The sequence below is a fragment of the Dipteris shenzhenensis genome, chromosome 13 (genome assembly GCF_047967505.1).
Source record: "Dipteris shenzhenensis isolate YYH24624 ecotype China chromosome 13, Dip_SZ_1.0, whole genome shotgun sequence".
Classification (NCBI taxonomy): Eukaryota; Viridiplantae; Streptophyta; class Polypodiopsida; order Gleicheniales; family Dipteridaceae; genus Dipteris; species Dipteris shenzhenensis.
Genome location: NC_141608.1, coordinates 36,306,957 through 36,325,237, shown reverse-complemented (window position 1 = coordinate 36,325,237; position 18,281 = coordinate 36,306,957). Strand labels below are relative to the sequence as shown.

Genomic DNA, 18,281 nt, shown 5'->3' with positions numbered 1-18,281 from the left:
GAGAGAGGGGGGAGAGAGAGAGAGGGGGGAGCCGCTGCCACGGCAACGAGAGAGAAGGAGGGGGTGGCAGCAAGAGAGAGGGGGGGCCGCTGCCGTGGCAGCGAGAGAGAAGGGGGGGAGAGAGAGAAGGGGGGGCGCGGCAGCGAGAGAGAGGGGGGAGAGAGAGAGAGAGGGGGGGCCGCTACCACGGCAGCAAAGCATGAAATTGACACTTATATGATTGGGAAGAATGACTCATTGTACTTTTGATTTTTCAAAGTAATTATAGTTTTTCAAAGTACCTAAAATTGGTGTTGTGCTTGAATATAGGATGGATCTTGAGGCTACAGCATTTGTCAATGGTATGACACTGAAATACAATGGAATCTTCACTTGAATGAGGCTGTGACAGATGAGGATCCAAGATATATATGGGGCCAAAAAACTCAAGTTATACATGCTTCAACAGTGGTCAAAGCAAGTGTCTTCACCAACAGCAGGACCTTAGATACAGTTTATGCTGAAAAGATTTTTCAAGCTTTGATTGATGGAAAAAAACTAGTTGTTTCTAATTTGGTACTCCGTCCAAGAACATTTTGGCCAGTCGTGGGAGATTATAGTCAATCCATCAATTTCTCTTAGCCTATAGATTTTGAGATGCAATTCACTAAGTTCCTCGGAAAACAAGTTCCCTCACTTCAAGAAGGACAGAGTTCAGTGAATGATCCAAAACGACATATAAGGGATGCCAAGAGAAATTTCTTAGCTCATTGTACATTTGAGGCAATAGATGGTGAGCACTATGCCTATGCTTGTAATGAGCGCTCTAGAGATGCATACAAGAAAGGAGAAATTACTTATCAAACCTTCGCAAGTGTGCCTCAATTTCACTACTCTTCTGCATGCATATGTATCTTCAAGAACGAGAAAATATATTTGATTGAGTCGGAAAGATTTAATCATGACATTTATGCACTACGAAAAATCACCTCCACTTCAGAGATGTTGCTCAAAGCTAGGACTTTATGGAAAACTTTTAATTCTCCTTTGACCACTCTCAAAAGAACTGCAACTAAAGTGGAAGCGGATAATCTTGTTGACTTCTACACATGCTTGAGTGCCATTGTACCAAGGGGAAAGCAGGAAAGAGCAGAGGTGATTACAAGCTTTAAGACAGTAAGGGATAGGTATCAAGACTACACAAGCATACTTTTCCGTAGTGATGAAGTTTTTCATCAGATCAAAGACGTGTGTCTTGCATGTGAGAAAGGAGATGTCACATATGAGGCTCCATCATTGATTAAAGAGAAGGCAAAGAAGATTGAGAAAAAAGAGATGACAGCTCGGATGTGGAGGCCTTTAAGAAACTTACCAGACAAATACGTAAGTCTTGCTGCAGAGAAATTAATGTCCAAAGAATGGTTTTTTGGCAAAAAGGATAAAGATCATTGCATGGAAGATTGCATCATCCAACAAGTCAAGCGTGATGCAGTAAAGAGTGCAATTGAATATTTATTGGCATAAAAAAATATTCCAATTAGCCAATGTAAAATTGATCATAACATTGTGAGGCAGATGGCATCAGCTTTACCGTCAGCTAAACAAAAGGCTTGGGCGCATAAATGGGTGAAGGTAGAAGATGATGGATCTAAAATAACTCCTTCAATGACAAGTGACATTCCGGAAAATGTGTATGCATATGCACAAAAAGTCATCAATAAGCACACTCTCAGAAAAGAAAGAACTTTGAACAAGGGGCTTTTTTTCATACATGAAATCATTTCAGAGTCTGGAAAGAGTGTTGAGTGCAAGGGAGTTTCATTGAATGATTTTTTGTCCGACGACACTGCTTGGGAGAGACCTCAGCTTTTCTTTGTCTATGAAATATCACCGGATGACATTCGTCAACTCCTTGATAGAATATTACATACCACCATTGGTAGAGTGGGACAATGTAACATAGTCATATTTGTTGATAAAGATGACAAGGAACAAATGTATGCTACCCTAGAAAAACAATATGGCAATGAGCTTAAGATTTACAATGGTATATACTCAAGAAAAAGGACAAGAGAGAATGCGGTCTCAAGATACAGATTCTAGAAACCTTTTTCTTGTGCATGAAGAGCCCTTACAATGATCACTCCTTACAAAACAATATAAGAGGGAATGCAAAGAGATTGCAACTACTGCTGGAAGAGCATGAAGCTCCAAGTCCCCTCCATCGCAATGCAAATCACTATGAAAGGCCAACAAAAAGTGCTGATCTTTTAATTAGTATGATGGAATTTTTGCTACCGTCCGAATGGGAAGTCACATTGTGTCGAATGGGACATTTGTTTGAAGCTCTTATCAGAAAAGGACACAGTGTAAATATTATTGAGAGCCCCGCTTGCTTGGAATACCTTGATACCGTGGCTTCTCTCACAATAAAGTTTGATAAGAAAGGTCCGATCTCACATGAAGAGGATGCTGACATAGAGATGGTCATGTATGATGAGAGCAAGAAAGATGATGAAAATGATGAAAGCTTTGGATATGATAGTGAGGACACCAGCGATAGTAAGGAAGCAGAAGAAGATGGATATGACACTGACCTTGCCTCTAAAGGTTACATAAAAAGACCACGAAGATATGTAGAGGTATGAAAACTTATGTTTAATTTTCTTTATTCATTTAAAGGTCTTTTTAAATTTATAATTAATTTAAAATTTTGAATATAATTATTTTATCCTTTTATAGGAGAAGGGAAAGGAGGAGGATGAGGAGGACATAGCTGGAGTAGAGAATATAGAAAGCTCATCTCAAGAAAGCAAAGCTGCTCTGGCTATCCATCGGATGACTCTAGAAAATAATCATACCTTGCAGCAAATGGAGAAGTCATTTCAAGTTAGGTTTCAAGTTCGAGAACAACCTCTTACTTTTCTATTCGATGAAGAGGACATTTCAATCCTTATAAACTTCAAGAAAGAGGTTAATAACAAGGTCATAATAGCCATCCTCAGGTTTGACACAAACTTTTCATTGACTCTATGCTTTTGTATTTCCATTGGATCAAATGAACTAATATTCTTTTCTTTTTATTGCAGTATGGTTTTACAACAGCTTCCCCTATATATACAGAGATGTGCATATATGGTCGATCCTCTTGTTTCTATTGTACTTAGCAATAAGCAGAAGAACATAGATGATGTTTTTAAGTGGTTGCAACCTATTGATTTGACTGCGGCACGAGTTATCTTTACTGCATATCATGAGGAGTGAGTATCAATCCCTACCTAGCTTATCTCTTACATTGTGGAGGATTATATCAAATAATAATTATTCTTAATTGATAATGCAGCTTGCATTGGAGCTTGGTAATTGTGGACATCTTAGCCAAGCAATGTTTCTTTGTCAATTCAATAGCATCTATCCATGGCAGTGTGTCAGAGTAAGTATAACCTACTTGTGTCATAATTATGTCAATGAGATGCATCCTATGCAATGCGCACATTCATTTATGTTTTCTATTTTGATGTGTAGATCGGCTCGAAAGTTGGTAGGTGCTATAGATGCACTTATGCAAATGGAAGGTGACTTAGAAGATCAAATAGAGTATGTAACATGCCCTGCAGCAAAGCAGAATGATGACCACAGTTGTGGGTGGAGAGTCGGGATATAACTGCTTTTTGCTCCTTGCTCAAATTTTTAATTTGAGCGGCGGTGAAATCTCATTGTTGACATATACAGACTTGCATCTATATGCATTTATGTCACATTTATTGATAACGTGGTGGAGAATCCAGAGGAAACATTGGTTGCTATGCCCATAAGTTGTCCTAATGTCTGTAGTTCTATAAATCCCTAGTAGTCGTTCATCTTCTATATCTCACCCGCAGCAAACACTTCTTCCACTTTGCTCTTCTTACCTTACTCCTCTCCTCAAGCTTGCTCCTTCCATCTTGCCCGCAGCCTTACCTCCTCTTCTCAAGCATACTCCTTTCATCTTGCCTTACCTCCTCTAGTTACCTTCCTCACTCTCGTTACCTTCCTCACCTCGTTCATCTTCTATATCTTTCCTCACTCTCGTTACCTTCCTCACCTCGTTCGTCTTCTATATCTCACCCGCAGCAAACGCTTCTTCCGCTTTACTCTTCTTACCTTACTCCTCTCCACACTTCTTCCACTTTACTCTTCTTACCTTACTCCTCTCCTCAAGCTTGCTCCTTCCATCTTGCCCGCAGCATTACCTTCTCTTCTCAAGCATACTCCTTTCATCTTGCCTTACCTCCTCTAGTTACCTTCCTCCTCTCGTTTTTATGGATCTTTTTAAGGTAATCGATTCTGTCGAGCAAGCCATTAGCAGCATCAAAGAATGGATTGCCGAGAACCTAGGAAAGAGAGAGGAGAGAAAGCAAAATCCAGCTCCATTAACCCAGTACGAGAAGGATGACTTTGCTTGTCAGAAGGGCTTAGAGAAGGAAGAGGAAAGAAAAATAAGTATGGCTACTACTGAAATAGATAAATTGCAGTCATATAGGAGAGAGCTAATAGACTTTCAAAGTGAGATATCTTCGCGTGTGGCTCGTTATGGAAGATTTCCCCCCAGCAAGTGCAAGCCATTCGGAATAAACAAAGTGTTATGCAGGAGAAAATTCATCAATCCTTACTTCTCTTCTATAATTTTAACTACATCGATGAGGATGAGATGAGCTCTCAATGGGTTGAATTTAGGCTAAAGACTTGAAAATAGAAAATTCATCAAATTGAATGGCTGTAGTCTTGAAAATAAATTTGCCTTCCAATGAGAGTCTTATTGTAACTTTTGGTGTAATTTGCCTTCCAATGAGAGTCTTATTGTAACTTTTGGTGTTTTTCAACACCTAAATTATAAATATTGTGAGAGTTTGCTACTTCCACTTGTAACTTTTAAAAGTGTTTCCTAAACACTATTATAAATATGAAGAGAGTTTACAATTATTGAACCACTCTTTTTTTTGTAAACCACTCTTTTTTGTGTAACTTATCTCAGGCTTAACTTTTGAAGGTGTTTATTAACACCATTAAATATTAAGAGAGTTTACCACAACCGAATCTTATTTTTTCATGTAACTTATCTAGGCTGCGTTAAATTTTATAATTTTAGTTTCATGTCCTTAAAAAATATATAAAAAAATGCTTGTTTTTATGTTTTTATATGTGCTTTGAAGATTGGGTTTTTCTTAAATTTAATCTAAAAGCTAGTCCAAAAGTATATGTAAAAATGAATTTGTACATTGACAAGTCCAAAATTAATGAAATAAGTGTTAAGAGTGGGAGAGAAGGAAGGAGTCTCACTTGTAGCTTTTTCACATACACAATGGGGGAATATACACAAAGGTGGAGGCTGAAAATAGTTTTTCTCTTCTTAGTTGTGAAAGCCAAAAGAACTCTAAGTACAAAAGAATAGGTGAATCGTATATGTGGGTCTCAAACCAAACTCAGCTAACTAAGGTGGCATACTAACTGAGCCACTAACTAGAGTACATAAAGATAGCTGTCATCCAACTATTATTCATGGGCGGTGTACCAACCGCATCTACAGCTAACAAGTCAGTGACATAAATGCACAATGGTCACCCTGGCATATCACGAGTGGAGCTCGATATCTCAACACACACTACTAGACCACCTGGGTTCACCGATTGTGCTACATCAAACCCTTGGTGATCTAGAAAGTTACCCAAAGAGTTTTCCTAGTTTTGAATAAATGGGTCGCCTCACATACACCGCCTCTCTCGTTCCAAGTAGCTCTACCTGTGTAGCTGATATATCCCCTTGCAGCTGCTTGCTACCCTAGTAACTCTATTACTCAGTGACTCAGCATACTATAATATTCCTTTGGCTATTGCTGGTGAGTTCTCTTGTGTTGACCTAACCCAAGGGCCAACACAGTGCAAGCACTTTTACTACTAGATTTCAAGCCTTTCCATGTGCCTAGTATCAACACGGGGTCCTGCTTACCAACTGGATTGATGGAAACAAGGACATAGACATTTGTGATGTGCCTTGGTGAAATAGGGTGCGCAATTCCCTTGAGCATATCCCATTTGCTGAGGCACTACCATATGATGAAGATGCAATTCCTATCCCTAGTCCTAGCATCTCTTTTCCGCCTATGCCAAGTAAAGTTTGATCTCCTATGTCATACCATACCTTGCAGATGCCTATATCCTTGCAATTGGGACAAGTATTTCATCATTCATTCAAGGAGTATCTCTACACAAGGTAGAGCCATTTGGTGACTTGCCACCCAAATTTTCCATCTATGATAAGGCCTACCATGAATTTTGTCAAGCGGTAAGGGACAAGGCACAAGGTCAGTAAGCAACTTTCAAGGTTGAGCATGAAACGATTATTGAAAAAATTTGAGCATTACCTAGAACAAATATAGATACATTGCTAGCATGTTACTCCGCCTGATCTAGCAAACAATGGGATCTATGGTTATTGAATCCCAATGTATGTGGCATCATTTTCTTGACATCTACAATAGCCCTATCACTAATTGGGTAGTTTTGAGCAATGCTTAGCTCGTGAATGGGTAGAACCTTGGGGACATGGTTAGTGAATGGGTAGAACCTTGGGGACATGGTTCTAAGTAAGCCAAGGCAAAATGTTGACCTCGAGCTACCACATCAACCCGAGTGAAGTTAGTTGACTGGTAACCCAGGCAGTAGTCACCGGGGAGCCAAGCAAAGGCTACACCAAGGGTCCAGTCACAAGTAACACAATGATATAGGTTTGCTGATCTAGATCTTAGATAGTGGTTTGCCAAAATCAACCAGAGTCCTAGGAGTTACTTAAGTCATAAGTTCGTGTTAGGATGGTCGCACTCCCCATACTCTAGCCTTATCTTGTTAGGTTTTGCATAAGCTAGAAGGAGATGAGTCCATTTGGTCTCAGAGAGTTTGTTGCCTCAGTCAAGGTGGGGATATTAGAATGTCTGAGCATTTAGTCTACAACTCTATCATTTTGTAGCCAAGTGGTCCTCTTTAATGATACAAGTACTGCTTGCATCTTTCATTTCCCTTTTGTACTTTGCAATGCATGTGTTATTGTGCATGCTTAGTCACTCCTCTCCATACAATTTTACCCACATAGCATAGACCCTATGTTAGTTCTTCAACATCTAACTTTAGCATCCTAAGCATTGAGTAGTTTGCTTATCGAGCATCACTCGAAGTGCAATGATAGGACATATTCTTTTTGAGTCATGTTACATCCAAGAAATGTGCACTACCATGAGCACCCCCGACACATCTGGTGTGATCCTATAAATACTTTATGTCATTTCAAACAAGAGTTTTGAGAAATACTTCTCGTAACATTTCCTCTTGCTTGTGGTGCAACTGGCCTCAATTGTGATTTTGTTTATATGAGTTAAGGATATCAGGATGGTCTCGGAAAAACTGTTCAGGAAACCACTGTGTATTTTCTTCTGGATGATTTTTAAACTTCAATAAATAGGAGTTATAAATCTTTCCTTTGCACATTGTTCTTTGCTGATCATCTAGAATGTAATCAGGCTCAAGAACTTCAACTTCATCCACAATTAAAGGTGGCTCTTAATAAACAAGATGCATTGGTAATTCTCCTTTAAAAGGTTTCAAGAGATGGATGTGAAAGGCATTATGAATCTTCCAATGATCGGGCAATTCCAAATGATAAGTCAAGTCATTTACCTTGGAAATAACCTTGAAAGGTCGATAAAACCTTGGTGCTAGTAATTTTATGGCAAGGCATTTATCAACACTCCTTAAACGCCTCTTTTCAATTCGTAGAAGGACAAAATCTCCTTCTTTATACATCGTATGTTGCCTTTTCTTGTTTGCTTGTTTAGTATACTTTTCTTGAGCTCTCTTGATGGCTTCAGTTACTTCTCTCATGATTTGATCATAATTTCTTGTAAAATCATCAATAGCTTCAATCTTTTGACTAATTCATGTGATAGGAATTGGTAATAACTTTCCATATATTATTTCAAATGGGGCTCTTCCTGTAGCAGAATGGATTGTGTTGTTATAAGAAAATTGCAATAAATGCAAATACTTATCTTAATTCTTGGCTTGAGAATCAACATATATTCGTAGCATATCAATAATCCAAGAAAGTATTATTGGTTACTTTGGTTTGTCCATTTGCATCAGGATGGAAAGCTGAAGTAAAATCCACTTTAGTGCCAAGATTTTCAAATAAAGTCCTCCAAAAGGCACTACAAAACTTGGAATTTCGATCTGATACTATAATTTTTGGTAATCCATGATGTGGAAAAACATATTTCAAATACATGTGTGTAGCTTGTGGTGTAGACAATGTCTTTTTGCAAGGCAAGAAATATGCTTGCTTGCTAAAGCGATCCACAATGGTCCAGATCATGTTATTCCGATTAAAAGTCAAGGGAAATCCAGTAATAAAATCCATGGATATTTTTTCCCAGGACTATGAAGGAATAGGCAAAGACATTAATAGTCCTGGTGTTTTTCCTTTGAAGCTTTTAATCTTCTGACAAATCAAACACTTAGCAACAACATACTTAGAAATATCTTTCTTCATCAAAGGCCAATGAAATTCCTTAACAATACTTTAATAAGTTGCAGTCACCCCTCGATGTCCCACCTAAGGAGGTTGATGCATTTCCTCCATAACTTGTAATCTAAATGGTTTGGTGATGCAAAGTCTTTTCTCATAAAAGATATATCCATCATTAAATGAATAGTTGGATATAGGACTCTAATTGTTTTGTTCAAGTTTAGTCCATATATCTGAAAAGTCAGAATCATCTTGATAAGAATTTTTCATTGCCTCAAATGGTTGTATTTCGATCACTAAAATGTTGTTGATTTGTGGTCTTCAACTTAACGCACCTACAACCATATTTTCTTTAGCGGGCTGATATTGAATCATTGGCAGAAAACTTTGAATAAAAGAAGCCCATTTGATATGTTTGTCTAAAATCAATGGTTGCATCAAAATATGTTTGATGCTTTGTTGATCAGTCTTGATCAAGAATTCTGAGCCCATTAAATAATGCTTCCAAATTCTTAGGGTAGGTACAACTTCTATCAATTCTTTGTCATAGGTACTATAATTGAATTCTGCTGGCTTAAGCTTTCTACTTTCAAATGCTATAGGATGACTGTCTTGCATAAGTATAGCTCCAATCCCAGTTCCACTTGCATCAGTTTATGATAACAAAGAAGGGTCGTGAGAAGTCTAGTAACTGAAGTACTGGGGATTTAACTAAAGCTTCTTTTAAAGATTGAAATGATTTATCATGGCTTGAAGTCCAAATGAACTTTGTACTTTTCTTTAGGATATTGGTTAGTGGAATTGCTAAGAGAGCAAAGCTCCTAACGAATTTCCTATAGTAACTACATAAGCCTAAAAATGATCTTAGCTCATGTATATCTTTAGGCTTTGGTCATGTTTCAATACATTCCACTTTCTTTGGGTCTACTTGAATATCTTGACTTGAAATGATATGACCCAAATATTCAATGCGATCTTGAAAGAATAGGCTCTTCTTAGGATTGATGTACAATTGATTTTCTTTTAAAAGAGAAAAAGCCAATTTCAAATGTTCCTTGTGATGTTCAATATTCTTGCTAAAAATCAATATGTCATCAAAGAACACCACTACACAGTGTTGATACTTTAGAAAGATTCAGTTCATCATTCTACTAAAAGTAGCTGGAGCATTGGTTAAACCAAATGGCATAACCAACAACTCATAATGATCTGTTTGCATTCTAAAATCCATTTTGTAAACATCTTCTTCCATCATTATAACTTGATGATAACTTGATTTAAGATCAATCTTGCTAAAAACTTTAACTCCTCTCAACTTGTCAAAGTAAATCATCTACTCTTGGAATTGGATATCGATTCTTGACAATGAGTTTATTAAGTGCTCTATAGTCCACACATATTCTAAATGTGCCATTTTTCTTTTTCACCAAAAGGACTGGAGCACCATAAGGGGAGCTACTTGGTCTAATCAACTTCGTTTCCAGCAATTCTTCTATTTGTCTTTGTATCTCTTTTTGTTCTAAGATGTTTACTCGATATGGAGCTCTACAAGGAGGTGAATTTCCAGGTTAATTTTCTATGCAATAATCTTTAGGTCTAGACTTGGGTAAACCTGGGGGTAATTCATCCAAGAAACAATCCAAAAATTGCGAGATAAAATCTTTGAAATCGTCATTCTATTTAATTTGTGCGACCGTAATCGAATTAACCAAAACCAAAAATAAAATTTCACCTTTTCTAAAAGCCATTTTAGCTTGTGTGTGATTCAACAAAGGATTCATTTCATTCTTTATTTGTCCCTTTAAAAAAATGCTTCTATCATTATGTGTGATCCATATTTGGTGAGTGTTATAGTCAACATCAGGATTAAATTGATGTCGCCATGGCATTCTCCACTTAGAGGAGCCACTAAGAAATTTCTCTTTTCTTTGTATGGATCAATAGTGAGTTCTAAATCTTTCACTTCATACAAACAATTATATCTAGCTCTAGTAAAAGTAGCTTTAACCTTATAATTCATTGGTGAAACTTTAAGATTCATTGCTTTTACTAATCGTTCAGAAATAAAATCGTGTGTACTTCCATCATCATGTAAAATAGCAATTTCTTTCCCATTTATTTTTCCTTTCATTTTTAACAAGGCATAAAGAGAAAACTTACATGATTTACTTGAGTCAGAAGTGTTACCTTCTTGCTTGACTTCATCGATTATGTTAATCTTTGCATTGGTGCCTTCTTCTTTTTTGGACAATTATTTGCATAATGTCCCTCTTTGTGATAGTGGAAACAAGTTCCCTTCTTCAAATCGGTCTTCTTTTCTTCTTTTGATCTGTTGTGATCCTTCAAAGATGTGGTCGATGGCGTAAAACGAGAATACGGTTTGAACTTAAACTTCTTGTACCTCTTTTGAAAAGACACTCCATCCTTGGGTATCTCATTCTTTTTTTCACAATTTGTAGCAAGTGATATAGCAGAACTCAAGGAATGAGAATTAAACATGTTGATCTCGGCTTTTATTTTAGCCCTAAGACCAAATACAAATTTCCTCTTTTGTTCTTTCTCAAAAATCCTATCTATGGTTTGAAGTTGAATGAGAGATTGCCAGAATCTCTCAATATACAAAGCAATAGTCTCTTTTTCTAATTGAGTCTCTTTTTCTAATTGATACAAACTATCCCATTGTTGACGGACTTTTGACTTGAATTGTGTCAGAAGAAAGTCTTTCTTCAATCTTTTCTTTAATTCCTTCCATGTAGTTGGTTGTCTTTTACTATTTTTGACTACATTCCACCATAATGCCGCATTGTCAACAAGATGATTAACAACACATTTAATTTTGTCTTTTTTAGGAAACCTTTCACCCTGGAAATAATCATCATGCTGGCTAATCCATGCTAAAACAATTTTTGCATCTTTCTTCCCATCATATTTTTGAAAAGTAAAAGATTTCCCACTAATTTTATTTTCCTTCTTTTCTCTCAATGCAGATTTAACAGCTCTATGAATCACTCCCTCATAAGTACTGTCATCTCTCGCATGTCTCTTCCTTTTCTTTTTCTTATTTCTCTCAATCTCTTTCTCTAATTCCTCTCGATGATCTCTCCCTTGCAAAAGTTGAAGGTGAAGTGCATTAATTTGCTCTTGAACCATTGGAGATGGTGGAAGATGCTGTGCCATTTTGTGAAAAGGAATAAAAACAAATAAACACTCAATAAAATAAAATTTACTCAATCGTTTTACTTATCTGTTACGCTCTTGCCACCCAAGTTGAGAGTGTCCACCAGCATCACAAATCGTCTTCGCTAAGATCCACAATACCAACTTCACAATGCTATCAATATGTGAGAGAACCTTCTTGATGCTTAGTGACAAGAGTTTTACGGCTTCTGAATGTTGCCAAATATGAAGTTGTTGGAGTTGTTGGAGTAGAAGAGCGTCCAAAAACCAGCTTGGAGAAAGCTATCCGTTTGCTTGAGTTATGAGGGAAATAGTGAAAAAACAAGAGGGGTAGAAGAGGAGTAGAGAACTTTGATAAGTTGTTGAGGGCTTGATAACTTATTAGATAAGATCTCACTCTCTTATCACTGGAAAACTGCACTTATCATCTTCTTTCACGTTACCGCGATAAGTGTGTTTGAAACCGCTCCACCATAGATCAAACAAACCGGAGGAATGCATTCGGAGGATCTGAAAACCCTATAGCCGGCTCTAGAGACAGTTTTGTCGTCGAAAGTTGCAGAGCTTATCACCTTCTCTCTCACGCACATGCGACGCAGATAGAGTTACTTGCAATATTTTTTTGGCCGGGCTGTTTTCTGCCGATTGGAGAGGCTTAGAGGGAACGCTTGGAGGGCATATGTATTGAAGTAGAGAGATAAGAGTTGGATAGGGAGGTATGAGAGAGAGAGACAGCCCATCCGCGGAATTCGTGAACAGAAAGCAGATTTCTACTTCATTTGAAGCTTTCCTTGAAATCTGTTTTGACGGCTACTTCATCCCTCTTCCCAAGAACCCTCATGTGGCAAGTACCTCTCACTTTAGTCCCTCAGAGAGCGTAACCTTTACTCTGATACCACTAAAACATTAATTGCAATTCTAACACATACAATAGCATAAAAAATTGAATATGCACAAAAACTCATGAAAAGACAAGGGGCAATCACTGGGTACAATCTCCCCCCTTGAGGTGTGTGGCTCGTGATCCCACACCAAGAGTATTTATAATAATAAAATAAATGCATGAGCCATTGATAGAAAGTTACATATTCATCTCTTGAGCATCCTTTTACCATACTTTTCTCTTTATCACTCCTTTACTCATGATCTCATCCAAAATTACATGCCAAAAAGTGGGAAGGCTTTTAAGCACTCTCCCTCATAAAAAATGTAATGACTCTTGGCCATTTAATACATTTAATAGCACTCGCATAAGACCATGGCATTTAGGCTTTATTCCTTTGAGCTTGTTTACTCCCATCCGTCCATGTCATTTCCTGTACTCAATAAACCAATTCACCATTAGTAGAATAATGTACCACACATTAATCAAACACTTAGCGAAATAATATACATCAAATCAATGATTAACCAATCATGCTAAGTAATGGTCTTTACAAATGACTGCCCATTAATGTGAGTATTTCTTAATGCATTACCCATGATACTTATTAATGGCACATGTTTAGTTAGGCATCCCTGACTAAACCATGCAAGTATTAATAGAACCCCCGCCATGTCTAGTGTGATCCTATAAATACTTTACGTCATTTCAAACAAGAGTTTTGAGATATACTTCTCGTAACACCATAAGCCTAATTCTCTAAGATGCTTATGCCACTTCAATTACTAAGGCAAATTTTGTTGGAATTAATTTCCCTTGATGTCCTACCATCCTTGGATGTAGCTTTCCTTTTGTAGTGGCAAGTTGGTGGTGGATATAAACATGAAGAGATATATGAGGGTCATTGATTTTAAATAAAAAGAGTTAATTACACCATGCTTTCACAAGGTTACTTGACCATTAACCATAGTATGTAGGCCATTATTTAATCAAAATGACACTTTTAAACGAACCTATTCGGCATGTACATCTAAAATGTTTTATGATCTTAAAAAGAGGACACACTTGATTATTGTGTTGTTATAAATATGAGTATGTGGGCATCAATAAATTAACTAAGGTGACCCACATTTTAGAATACCCATTTATTTTCCGTCGGGGGATTCACCCCATAGAATTTTAGTGTACCATTGGCATTTAAAAGAAGGGGTATTTTACTTAGACTTTTGGGAAAATTTGAACAAGATTACAATAAGAGGAGGGGTTTTTAAATTCAACTTTGAAAAAAAATCAGTTGATTTATAAGTAAAGAGATGTGGTTTAATTGGGGGGGGCAATTTTAGTTGAGGGTTGTTTTAAATACCACTTGAACGCATGTGATACATAGGGTTTCTAAGTATTGCACCCCTCGGGTATTTCCCCTTCATGAGAGTCCATAAGCTTTCCATCCCTCTGGAGTATTTATCCCTTACTAGGATTGCATTGTTGTAAACTTCATTGATATGATTACACAAATTAGTCATAATTAGATCCTTGGATTTGGTTTGTCATTTTGTAGTGGCAAGTTGAGGGTGGCTCTAAACATGGAAGAAATATATGAGAATCATTGTTTACATCCACCCTCAACTTGCCACTACAAAAGGACAAGCGGCATCAAAGGATATATATACACGATTGCCACTACAAAAGGAAAAGCCGCATCTTAGCATGGTTAGAACTCCTTAGTTTTAAAAACCAATTGAATGAGCTTTCAATTTGAGTAATTACATCCAAAACCTAATAGGAGGAGCCTGGCCTTCAACTTGATCAATTACATCCATGATAGATAGATGTAACAGACTCGAATCAAATCGAAAAACCTAATTGGAGGTTGATCAATTACCATTTGATCCATCCATCATGGATGTATTGGACTCAAGTCGAAGGCTCTTCCTTAACTTGAGTTTATGATAACATGCGCATCCGCATTTTTTTAGGCGCCCCAGCAATGGGCACTCATTGGGCATGTTGCAGGGGTCTCTAAAGACGCTAAGAAAAAAGAAAAACCTGAATTGGAGAAGCCTTCAATCTTAGTCAACTCGAATGGAGCTTTTGGCATATCCCATGCCATTCCTTTATGTGAACATTGCTTAAGGTCAAACAAAAAGAGAGGAAACGTAGGATGCTCCTAAAGTTCGCAATTGCCTTAAGGATGTCAAAAGGCCAAAGTTGCACAAATGCCACGACCGACAGGAATATAAAAACGGAGCTCAAGACCCAATGGGAAACCGACAGGTGTAGCGAGGAGCAGCGACAGTAAAGTACGTGTCGGGGGAGGAAACCGACAGGTGTGGGTGGGGTGAAGGGAACCGGAGGAGCCGGTTGGGGGGAGGGGGAACCGGTAAGATAGAAGAATGTCCGGGGGAGGGAGCCGACAGGTGTGGGTGGGGAAACTGGGAACCGGAGGAGCCGGTCGGGGGAGAGGGGAACCGGTAGTTATCGGTAAGAGGCTAGAGGGGAGACCGGCTAGGCTATGGCGGACGACAAACAAGGTCATTTTCTTCATTTTTGAGAAGAAGAAAACAAAGAAGACGAAGAACCCGAGAGGTTTTTCGTCTGTGCGATCATTTCATCGTTCTATCTTCTCTGCAAATCCTTCAAAAATCTTTCTCATCCTTCAATCCTCTCTCACAAATCCATTCCTTGCAGTAGATCCGGCTATGGCACCTTCATTTTGACAGAAGAACTGGAACAAGACGAAGAACCAGAGAGTTTTTTCGTCTCTGCGATCGTCTTCTTCTTGCTATCTTCTCTGTAAATCCTTCACAAAGCTTTCCAATCCTTCAATCCTTGCTCACAAATCCATACCTTTGCAGTAGATCTGGCTATGGCACCTTCATTTTGACAGAAAAATACGAACAAGACGAAGAACCAGAGAGGTTTTCCTCATCTTCTTCTTGCTATCGTCCCTGCAATTCGCTCAAAAAGCTTCAATCCATCCCTTTCAATCCTTCCATCCTTGCCCAGAAATCCATTCCTTGCAGTAGATCCGGCTATGGCATCCCCTCCCTTGCAGTAGACCCCGCGATGGCATCTTCCCCTCCTCCATAGCCGTCCTCGTGACCACACACCTCCCCCTTTCCTTGCTGCCATGGGCGCTCTCCTCAGCATCCGTCGTGGGCACCCCCCTCCTGAGGCCCCTTCTCCTGCCCCCCCTCCCTCGCAGTCCAGTAAGCGGCAGCGCCTCTCCATGGCCGACCTCTACTCTGAGGAACAGCCCCAGCTCCTCCCCGGCTTCCCTGACGAGCTTTCCGTCAGAATCCTGGCTAGAGTCCCCCGCGGCCGCTACTTCTCATTGCGGCTTGTGTGCAGAACTTGGTACGACGTCCTCACTTCCAAGGAGGTCTACGACATCAGACGGGAGCTTGGGATCACGGAGGAATGGCTGTACGTCTTGATGAGGGACGAGGACGAGAATTTGGCATGGCATGCCTTAGATCCTACATTAGGACGATGGCAAAGGTTGCCGCCCATGCCGGAGATGATTTCCGAGGAGGAACTGGAGCAAGCCCGCACGGGGCCGGGCTGGTGGGGGTTTTCCAGCGTCAGGCTTGCAGAATTGTTCAAAGGTTTGTTTAAGCGCAAGGATTCTGTAGAGAGATCACCGTTCTGTGGATGTGCAGCAGGAGCCATAGACGGTGGTCTATATGTATTGGGCGGATTTTCAAGGGCCTGTGCCATGAGATCCGTGTGGCGTTATGATCCACGAACCAATGACTGGAAAGAGGCAGCGGCCATGGGAACTCCCAGGGCGTATTGCAAGACTGCGATTCTGGATAACCAGCTATACGCAGTGGGCGGGGTAAATCGAGGCCGGGGAGGTCTCACTCCACTTCAGTCCGCAGAAGTGTATGAGCCCTCTGCGAACGAATGGAAACCAATTCCCAGTATGCCATTTGCCAAAGCTCAGGTTCTACCCACTGCATTTCTGGCCGATATGTTAAAGCCGATTGCTACAGGAATGGCTTCATTCAGAGGCAAGTTATGTGTGCCTCAGAGCTTATATTCCTGGCCATTTTTTGTGGACGTGGGAGGTGAGGTCTTTGATCCTGTGTCTGAATCTTGGATTGAAATGCCCAAAGGCATGGGTGAGGGATGGCCGGCTAGACAAGCAGGTACGAAATTGAGTGTTGTTGTCAATGGAAGTTTGTATGCACTGGACCCGACTAGCTCGTTGGACGGTAGCAAGATCAAAGTTTATGATACTGAGGCCGATTCCTGGAAGGTTATCCTTAGGAAGGTACCAATTTTATTAGACATGACTGACTCGGAGTCTCCTTATTTGTTAGCAGGCTTTAGGGATAGATTACATGTTATAACCAAAGACATAAATGAGCATATCATTGTTTTGAGAGCTGACGTTAATGAAACTCCTGTTGCTTCTGCTCCTGCCGCTGGAGGGAGCCCCATAGACCCTGAAACGGATGGCTGGAAAACCATTACGACAAGAAGCTTTGGCTCAGTTGAGCTGGTAACCTGCCAAGTCTTGGATGTGTGATTGTTCTTCTCGCTTATGTCAGCTCGGACCATTGTTAAGAAGTCTATTGACTGGACATATGTATTTTATCGTAATGTATATAATCTGAGCATTTGACAGAGTTTTAGAGATGAGAGAGAGAGAGAGAGAGAGAGAGAGAGAGAGATGCCTTGATTGGATTTTCAAATTTTTATTGATTTTTTCTAGAAACAGTAGAAACATAGCTAGGGGACTCGAACAGGATTACAATTATTATCCAACAGACCCTCAAACATGATTACATTTATGATCGAACAGGCCCCCCTTATCATAATTCTATCTGAGAAGCCTTTTGGAGAGAGAGAGAGAGTCCTCTACAAACTTATGTGCATATTAAGAAGGATTGCTCCCCCACCCCCCCTTGTGATTCGACAACCTCCACTTGGCTCAGTAGCTGATATTTGAGTGGTTTCTATCCCTATTGTCGGCCTAGAACTACCATCTTTTGTCGATAGTAGGTCTAGCCTAACTTGTCCCTACAGAGGGAGGAATGCATTTTTGGTGTTGGACTGCAACCATATCATTCTGTTATGTAAGCTGAACTTTATTATATCATCATTTGCTGATGATAATAATTTGAAGGGCTTAGATTTTCGTGCTTTTTTTGGTAGGATAGAAATCGCTTTGTTGAAATTATTTTTGTGATCTCTGAAGGCTTTCTGGATTCTGTATCTGTTGCTTCTAGGGTATGATATTTGAGAAATTCTGAATTGTGAGGCACTGTAGATAATAATACGATACTTGCTAGACATGATGGTTCCCTACCTTCGAAGTGGGGAAATGTTTTGTCCTTGAGCTTCTGGTCAAGAGCCAACCGGTGGTGGGGAAGAGGCCAGGGAAATGTATCTCGTGGCTTGGGAATGTTCCCCCAAGAAGATTGAAAGTTTCAAACTCTCAAAGCTGCCCCTCTTGAACAAGCACTTCCCTCTCTGAAGTCACATCCCTCCCTCTTGTGTCTCGCAGTCCTCATTTTCTTTCCTTTTCTTGTCTCCTCTATTCGTTTTATTGATGTAGCATTTAATGTCATGGTGTCTCTCTGCCCCAAATATATCCCCATTTTGAAAGGGTGCTGTTTCCTCTTTTGAAATTTATTTTACAACTATGAAGCCCGTGTATGGGGAGAGTATGTTTTGG

The 18,281-nt window shown here is 39.4% G+C and overlaps 1 protein-coding gene across 1 annotated transcript; it reads left to right on the top strand.

Annotated features, from left to right (window-relative positions):
- Positions 1 to 15,121: 15,121 nt before the first annotated feature.
- On the top strand, positions 15,122 to 17,222 carry LOC147895357 (F-box/kelch-repeat protein At1g22040-like). The gene has a single exon (XM_087384028.1). The coding sequence runs from the start codon at positions 15,723 to 15,725 to the stop codon at positions 17,127 to 17,129; it is 1,407 nt and encodes a 468-aa protein (XP_087240154.1). The 5' UTR covers positions 15,122 to 15,722; the 3' UTR covers positions 17,130 to 17,222.
- The last annotated feature ends 1,059 nt before the right edge of the window (positions 17,223 to 18,281 follow it).